Source organism: Sturnus vulgaris, unplaced genomic scaffold, assembly GCF_052056855.1.
Source record: "Sturnus vulgaris isolate bStuVul1 unplaced genomic scaffold, bStuVul1.hap1 Scaffold_87, whole genome shotgun sequence".
Taxonomy (NCBI): Eukaryota; Metazoa; Chordata; class Aves; order Passeriformes; family Sturnidae; genus Sturnus; species Sturnus vulgaris.
In genome coordinates this window covers 1,632,330-1,641,263 of record NW_028276756.1, presented here as the reverse complement: position 1 = coordinate 1,641,263, position 8,934 = coordinate 1,632,330, and the positions used below count along the sequence as shown (strand labels likewise).

General features: G+C 54.2%; 1 protein-coding gene and 1 pseudogene across 1 annotated transcript; one reads left to right on the top strand and one right to left on the bottom strand.

Moving 5' to 3' along the window:
- Positions 1–639: 639 nt before the first annotated feature.
- On the top strand, positions 640–2,190 carry LOC148217286 (inositol 1,4,5-trisphosphate receptor-interacting protein-like 1; annotated as a pseudogene).
- A 2,718-nt stretch (positions 2,191–4,908) lies between these two features.
- Positions 4,909–5,841, bottom strand: LOC148217285 (olfactory receptor 14J1-like). Its single transcript, XM_088158770.1, has one exon. The coding sequence runs from the start codon at positions 5,839–5,841 to the stop codon at positions 4,909–4,911; it is 933 nt and encodes a 310-aa protein (XP_088014896.1).
- Between the last annotated feature and the right edge of the window lie 3,093 nt (positions 5,842–8,934).

Genomic DNA, 8,934 nt, shown 5'->3' with positions numbered 1-8,934 from the left:
GCCACACTGATTCTGAGATTGAAGTGTAGCTCAAGCAGTGAGGAGTCAAAGGTGAGACTCAATGATCCTCAAGGGTGCCTTCCAACATGGATATCTATGAGATTGCCAAAGCAGGGCAGATAAAATTCAACCCAAAAGAAAGAACAATGGGAGCCCTTTGAAGAACATTCACTCAAAAGAAGCCTTAACCAGTGCACAGGGGTCACTCTGAGTGGCTGAGGCAGGGTGGGGACAAAGGGTGGGGTTGGCTGCGTTGTGATGCGCTGTGACACCTGTGACATCGGGGGGACGTGTCACAATGGGGGCAGGTATAAAAGGGCCCAGCAGGTAACGCTGGCCCTGCATTGCTTGGGCAAGCGGTGAGTGCACACGTGGAGGGGAGGCTGGGCTGGGGACAAGGGCCGGGGCATAAAAGCTGCACCCGGGGCTGGGTTCTCCCCCTGCATGCAGGGACAGCCCCTGATGGGAGAGCTTTGGGCAGGCCACGCTGGCGTGGGTAGGCATTGCTGCCTGCCAGCTGTCTGGGGCCCTGTCCTTCCTGCCCTCAGACCCCTGAGGATCCCAGTCCTTGCTGCCCCCACTGCTACTTGCCTCCCTCACAGCCCCACTCAAGGCCTTCTCTCCATCCTCCTGCAGACCATGAATTCCATAGTGTTGCTTTTCGTGCTCTTGAAAAGCCTCATCCAGTACCCGAAGCTCGTGGGTGATGATCAGGATGAGGAAACCCGTCTGCGCATGGAAATGCGTGCAAAATACCTGGAATGGCAGATGATTAGGCTGAAGCAGGAGGTGGAGCAGCTCACCCTGAAGCAGGTGCAGCTCTTGCAGCTCTCAGCTGTTGCTGGGCTCCTGGTCCTTGTCTTGGTCCTATGGTGGATGCGGTGCAAAAGGAGCCTGAGGAGAGAGGAGCGTGAAGAGGAAAATGTGACTGCAAATGAAGAAGATGAGGTTGGAAATGAGGCTGTCAATGAGGCTGCAAATGCAGAAAACAATGATCTTGCAATTGCAGTCCATGAAGAAGACAATGATTTTGATGATAACATTGGAAGAATTCTAATTGAACACATCCAGTGGCCTGTACAGGACCTGCAGAAAGGCTGTGAGAGGACAAGGAACCTCATGGATAATTATGCAATTTACTTTGGACATGTCTTATCAAACAGCTTCTACCCAGTCCTGCAAGGAGCCATCGGGGTGGGCAGCGCCTTTGAAGGCTGGAGTCCACGTGAGCAGGATGTTGTGTACCAGGTGCTCATCCCCATGACTCCTCCCCGAGGCCACAGCTTCCACCTGGAGCTGGACTCTGCAGAGCAGAGGCACGTGAGGAACTTCCGTGTCCGCGTGCAGTTGGAGTGCACCTGCACCAAGGAGCAGCAGGGTGAGAACATGCTGTGCTTGCTGCACCACCCCGAGGAGGAGCTGAGGAGGAATCAGGATCCCAGCCTCCTAGACACCCTGTGCACCGACTCCTACCTGGATGTGCACAAAACTGCCCGCTGGTTCTGCCAGCTGGTGAGAGCAATCTGGCCAGCTTTGCCTAAGTCCCACAATTGGCATTTAATGCTGCTGCCCTCCAGACGCTCCTGCCAATTCAAGGTGACCAGTGGCAGAGAAAGCTTCAGGATTGAGATGTTCTTCGGGGTGCAGAGAGGTGACTCTGACATCTTTGTGAGCAGCCAGCCTAGAGAGGCCCACACCCAAAGCACAACCTGGCCTGAGACTTATGCTGTGGCAGAGGCTCAGTTCTTCCAGCACATTGCCATGCAGGCACCCCCTGACAGTTTGCACCTCAAATGCCTGCAGTTCTTCATCCGTCTTCAGCTGGACATAGGCTTTTCCACCTACGCCATGTAGACCATTGTCATACACCTGCTCAACGTGCTGCCCGTGTCAGAGTGGCGCAGGAGAGATTTGCTGCAGCGACTCACGGATATCAATGACAGCCTGGGCTTATGTGTGCTAGCAAAACGCCTCAACCATTTCATTGTGGGGAACCAGAAGGTGCCTCAGGACATCCGTTTACCCCCCGATGTTCAAAGGGGTCACACATACAATCTCTTCCATTGCCTGGCAGAGGAATCGGCCGCCCACACCCAGGCGATCCATGAGACTGTGTATGGCATGGCACCACAGAGCCAAGGGGCCACTGTGACACTGTGGGACTACATGGAAGCAAGGAGTCCATTATGACAATCTGGGTCCTGGTGGAACCACAGAGGCCACTGTGACACTACAGGGCCTTGTGGGACCCTGCAGAGCATTGTGGCAGAGCAGGACCTCGTGTCACGATGAGGCCATTGTGACACTGCAGGGCCCATGGAACCAAGGGGCCACTGTTGCTCCTCAGGGACTCGTGGAATGAAGGAAACATGTTTGACACCGTGGTGCCCATTGGGACCAAGAGGCCATTGTGACACTGTGGAACCAAGGAGAGCATTGCAGCACTGTGAGACCTCATGGAACCAAGGATCCATTGTGACACTACAGGGCCATGGGACAAAAAGTGCCACTGTGACACTGCGGGGCTCAAGGATCAAAGGGACTTTGGAACACCAAGGGATCCCATGGAACCAAAGGGACATTGTAACACGGGGAGGACTCATGGAATCACGGAGACCATTGTGACGCTCTAGGATGTCATGGAACTCTGATGGCACTAAGTTGCCTGGGAGGGTTGATCTGGTGGAGGGTAGAAGGGCTCTGCAAAGGGATCAGGGCAGGGGGCAGAGCCTGCAGGAGAGATGGCCAAGGGCTGGGCAGGGCTGGCAGCCCGGCTCTGCAGAGGGACCTGGACAGGCTGGATCCAGGGCCCAAATCCAACAAGGTGAGGTTTAACAAGACGAAGTGCCGGGCCTGCACTTTGGCCACAACAACCCCTGCAGTGCTCCAGGCTGGGGACAGAGTGGCTGGACAGCAGCCAGGCAGAAAGGGCCTGGAGGCACTGATGGACAGCAGGCTGGACATGAGCCAGCAGTGTGCCCAGGTGGCCAAGAAGGCCAATGGCACCTGACCTGGATCAGGAATGGTGTGGCCAGCAGGAGCAGGGCAGTGATTCTTCCCCTGTGCTCAGCACTGGTTGGGCAGCACCTCGAGTGCTGTGTCCATTTCTGGGCCCCAATTTAGGAAGGACATGGAGGGGCTGGAGCATGTCCAGAGAAGGGCAACAAGGCTGGTGAGGGGTCTGGAACACAAGTCCTGTGAGGAAGGGCTGAGGGAGTTTGTAATGTTTATCCTGGAGAAGAGGAGGCTCAGGGAGACAAGGTGGTGTCAGGGTGCAGCTTGGACTTGATGATCCCCAAGGTCTTGTCTAGGACTGCTGATTTTGTGATTCTCTGAAACCACCCTTGGAGCAGTTGCAGGATGAGCCCTGAGACTCCTCTTCACAAGGTCCAGCAGCCCAGGTCCCTCAGCTTCTCCACACAGCCCCAAAGCCCATCCTGTCAGTCCTGCCGAGCCTCTCCAGCCCTTCCTCATTGCCCACAACAGGGAGCCCCACACCCAGACACAGCAGCCCAGATGTGGTTGCCTGGCCTGTGCAAGGGAGCAGCACCAGGTACTGCAGGAGCCTGCAGACAATTCCTGAAGCGCTTGGAGGATGATCCTGCTCCCCAAGGGATGTTCCCATGGTGCCAACTCAGGAAATGAAATGGGGAGTGGGGCCAGAGAGGAAAGGGCAAACAGGAATGGTCTATTTGCAGGGGAGGGAACAGGGATGGGCAAGAGGAAGAAATCTGGATCAGAAGGAGTAAAGAAAGCAAAGGTGAAGCAAAAGAAATGCTCAGGGCAGTTTGTGGTTGGCTGCTAGGCAGCCCTGGCTCTGAGCAACAACATCTGCAGTGGGACAGGAAACTCACAGCTCAGGGGAACAAACTTTCTGGCTGACTTCAGAGGCCACGACAAAGCTGAGTGGTTTCCCTGCCGTCCCCCAGCCCTTGCTGGCCCCAGGGGCTGATGGCATTTGTGCTCACTCAGCTCCATGTCCCCACAGCAGCACCATGGGGGTGCTGAGGCTGCTGTGTGCAATGCAAACAGGGGCTCCTGAGCCAGTGCTGCCGTGTGTGTGCCTGCAAGGATGCGGCTCCTGTGTGAGCTGGGGGAGAGGCCAAGGCTGCAGAGGGGGGATGTTGTTGGCAGGTGCATGAGGATGCTCTGGGACGCTGCCCTGGGGTGTCCAGTGCACTGGGGATGGATCAGCCCCTGCTCTGCTGCTCCTTGCCAGGGTGTCCCCCTTGCAGGGAGCTTGCAGAGCACCAGCCATGCTGTTTGCCCCTCTTCTGCCCATGGCCAGCCTGGGGTTGCTCGCGGGGCTTTTCTGTGCTCAGCATTGGGCTGGCCAACGGTTGTGGAGAGAGCCTGGCCAAGGAGCCTGGAGCCCCCAGGCCCTGGCCTGAGGCATCAGCGCTGCCCCAGCAGTGCCCATGGCCTGTCTCTGCTGCAGCCCCGGCACTGCAACCCCCAGGGCTGTGCCCGGCCCTGAGAGCACTCAGGCCCTGCAGCAACACGAGGGCCAGGAGGGCAGCGGGGCAGTGGCACGGGAGCAGCACTGGCAACACCAAGTGCTGCTGCTGCTGCTGGGCACAGCTGCAGTGCCAGCACTGATCTACCCCTAGCTCTGCACACAGACATTGCTGCTGCAGCTCCAGGGAAGGGAACAAAAGAGGCACCTCTGGAGAAAACTTTGCTGGAATAGCCTTTAGTTCACTGAAAGCCACCCAGAGCACAGCTACTCATTTACACAGTCAGTGCCCTGATGGAGACATAAAATCCAGAAATGGCAGGAAAAAAGCATTGATTTAGGGACAATATTAAAAAAACAAACAAACAAACAAACAAAAAAAACCAACCAAACTATAGGCATGTTCAAAGTTTACTTTCATAACCAGTGATTTTCAGGTATTAACAACCAGTTTAATGCTTCCTAAATATTCGAGTCATCAATGTCCACATGGCATCCTTGAGCTCCTGGTTCCTCAGGCTGTAGATCAGGGGGTTCAAGGCTGGAGGCACCACTGAGTACAGAACTGACAGCGACAGATCCAGGGATGGGGAGGACATGGAGAGGGGCTTCAGGTGAACAAATGTCCCAGTGCTGATAAACAGAGAGACCACAGCCAGATGAGGGGGGCAGGTGGAAAAGGCTTTGTGCCTTCCTTGCTCAGAGGGGATCCTCAGCACAGCCCTGAAGATCTGCACATAGGAGAAAACAATGAACACAAAACAAACAAGTCCTGAACAGGCACTAACAGTAAGAAGCCCAACTTCCCTAATATAGGGTTTGGAGCAGGAGAGTTTGAGTATCTGGGGAATTTCACAGAAGAACTGGCCCAGGGCATTGCCCTGACACAGGGGCAGGGAAAATGTATTGGCCGTGTGCAGCAGAGCATTGAGAAAGCCACTGGCCCAGGCTGCTGCTGCCATGTGGGCACAAGCTCTGCTGCCCAGGAGGGTCCCGTAGTGCAGGGGTTTGCAGATGGACACGTAGCGGTCATAGCACATGATGGTCAGGAGATACAACTCTGCTGACATGAAGAACACAAAAAAAAAGAGCTGAGCAGCACATCCAGTGTAGGAGATGTGTCTGGTGTCCCAGAGGGAATTGTGCATGGCTTTGGGGACAGTGGTGCAGATGGAGCCCAGGTCAGTGAGGGCCAGGTTGAGCAGGAAGAAGAACATGGGGGTGTGCAGGTGGTGGCCGCAGGCTACGGTGCTGATGATGAGGCCGTTGGCCAGGAGGGCAGCCAGGGAGATGGCCAGGAAGAGGCAGAAGTGCAGGAGCTGCAGCTGCCGCGTGTCTGCCAATGGCAGCAGGAGGAAGTGGCTGATGGAGCTGCTGTTGGACATTTCTTCACTCTGGACATGGTGGACTGTTGAAAGAAGACATTGTACAGCCGTGACTAACTCCTTTGACTCAATCCTATGCTATTTTCTTAGGAATCCCCTCAAAATACTGCTCTTTTTGTTGGGGTAACTTTGCTAAACCTTTTTCAGTTTGGGTATCTCTTGATGCTGATTTACTGCCTCATCCTCAGACTTGCTCTCAGCCAGAACACTGAGAAGCCCAGAAGGAAAACAGGGATACATTTGACACTGTGCAGTCAGTCCTGCTGGTCCCACACTCTTGCACTTTGCTCATTTCCCCTCTCTCTATTTCATTGTGATCGCCTTTAAAACATTCTTGAATAACTAAGTGGACTTTGAAGGCTCCATGTTCAAAATACTTTTCCCCAAAGTATTTTTAATTTTTTTGCAGATAGACAGAGAGATACCAAGGGTTGTTCTTGCTCTCTGCTGCCTGGAGTTGTGCCTACTGGGAGAGGCTTCTCTCTATCCAAGCCTTGTCACTGCCAGTGCTCTCAGAGCCCAGCCCAGCCCTGGGGGCTCAGCTCTGCCCTGCACACCCCTCCCAGCACAGGGCACTGCCCAGGGCCATCTCCCTGCCAGCAAGGCCTTAAGGGCAGCTCACACAAACTGAGATGCTGCAAGCCAAGATGCTGCTGCTGCTGTCTGTAGGCACAGGAGGATGAGGAGGCACTTTGTGAGGGAGATGTGAGGCACATCTGCTGAAGCTCAGAGGGACAGTGCAGGAGTGTCAGTGACACAGACACACCTGACAGCCCCTTTGCCTTGCCTTGAGGAGAAAGCTAAGAGCAGCCCTGGCCATGCAGCACCATCTCCACAGCAGGAGGAATCTGCCCTGATGGGGGTAGCTCCTTGCACCTCCAACTTCTCCCCACAGCCCATGGGGAGCTGCCAGGCAGGCTGAGAGCTGTCCCTGGCAGGTGGCACATGGCCTGGGCTGGCCAAGAGCCCTGAGGTCTGCAGGAGCTGCTCTGCAGGACAGCCCTGGGCAGCCCTGGCTGCAGCCCCAGCTTCAGCCCCTGCAGCCGTCCCTGGCAGCAGGAGCCGTCCTGCCCTGTCCCTCTGACAGTGCCCAGGGCAGCCCCCTCTGCAGCACATCCTCCTCCTCCTCCTCCTCCTTCTCCTCCTCCTGCTGTGCCTCAGAGAAACCGGGAGAGTCCTCCTGACACATCCCCCAGGCTGTGGGCTGTGCTGGCTCCAGGAGATGCCTCCAGGAGCACAGGGGACATTGCCCTGCACCCACACACTCACCATGTCCAGGGCTGTGAAGATGTTTCCCCAAGTGCAGTCTCAGATCAATGTCTTCCCAGTCCTGATTGCCTTGAGCCTGTCTGTGCCTGGCTCCTGTGCCCTCAATGCCTGCAGACAGTGCCCTCAGCCCTGCTGGGCTGGGAGAGGAGCTGCTCCTCAGCAGAAATGTCTTTTTGAAGCTTCTCTTGGTTTACCTTGGGAGCTGCCTCTGTGCCAGGAGCCCAGCCCAGCTCAGCAGCACAGACACAGCACAAGGAATTTAATCAATCTCTGGAGGCTTTAGTTTGCTTTACATTATAATCATTCCCTGAGAGAGTGTTCAAAAAACTTTTCAAGATCTAAAATCTAAATTAAAATACTGAAGTTTCTTCAAGTTTTAATGGGTCCCACTGTGGAACATGACTGAGAAAGTGTTCCCTATTTCCAGTTAGAGCAGGAAATTGGAGGCAGAGATGACAGGTGGGGACAAAGAGAAGCCAAGTCTTGGTGCCCTAGGGCACAGCAGGGTCTGTGCCACCAAGGGCTGGCAGGAGACACCTTGTCCTGAGCCACTGGGGCCTCCTGGCACAGCCCCAGCAAGGCTGGCCACTGGCACCCCTTGTCCTGCCCTCAGCATCCCCCCACATCCCAGTGGCCTCAGGGATCTGCTGGGATGAGTCCCTGGGAAGCCTTGGTCAGGAATGGCCCTGGGGACTCCTTCATGATGCCAGGGACTGCAGGTTTTTCAGAGGACTTTGGGTTTTGCTTTTGCCTTGGAGTTCTCTGAGATCTCTGTGCAATCATGGCTTCCAATTATCTGCTTTAATTAGTCCCTTGAGAGCCTTTGTCAGTAACAACACTCACTGGGACACATTAATGCTTCAAGGTACTCAGGGTTAATTTAAGTTCTACTTTTTCACATTGAGTCTCTGATAGGTTTGTGTAGTGATGGCGTCCAATTATCTGCTTTAATTAGTCCCTTGAGAGCCTTTGTCAGTTATGATACTCAGTGGGGCTCATTAATACTTGAAGGTACTCAGTTTTTTAAGGTACTTTCCTTTTTCCTTTCTTTTCTCAGTCTCTGAGACATTTTTGGGCAATCCTGGCATCCCATTCTCTCCTCCAAAGAGTGTCCATGAGGAGCCTGTGTTGGGGATGGACCTCAGTGGGGCCCATTGATGCTTTGAGACACTTGGGGTTTTTCTTCTGCCTTGGACTCTTGGAAAGGTTTGTGCAATCTCCTCTCAGGCCCTGAGGTTCAAGGGCTCAGCTCCAAATGCACCACGGGGTTGACTGGGATCAAGCAAGTCCTGACAAACCATGGCTCTGCCTCGATTTCCCTCTGGTCTGGTGCCGTTCATTAGGAACATTTCCTACTACAGTTAGAGAGAAATATTTAAAAGACCTTCTATGAAATATTAATTCCTATTTTAAAGAGAGTGCTTTATAGCTCTTCTCATTATACATATGTGATTGCAGTATTCAGTGGTTGATATTGATCCAGGTTCTCTCCTCAGGAGCTTTGGCCTGCTCAGAGACGCTGTGCCTTGAGGTCTGAGTGTGGAGAACCTTGCTCCTCATTGCCCAACCCCATCCTGTCTGTATTCACTCACCTGGGACCTGCTTTGCTTGGAGAACTGGCTGCACTCAGGCCAAAAGTAGTTTCTTGCCTTTTTTTTGTTTTGTTTTGAAGCATTCTAAAACTCCTGAATTTCCTCATTGAAAACAGACGCCTTTGATTAGTGTGTGCCAGCCCAAGGTACCACCAAACAGGTTCCCCAAGTCAGAACCCGGCAAGGAATGTTTGAGACCTTTGATTTCCTGGGTTCCATAAGGCATTGCTGG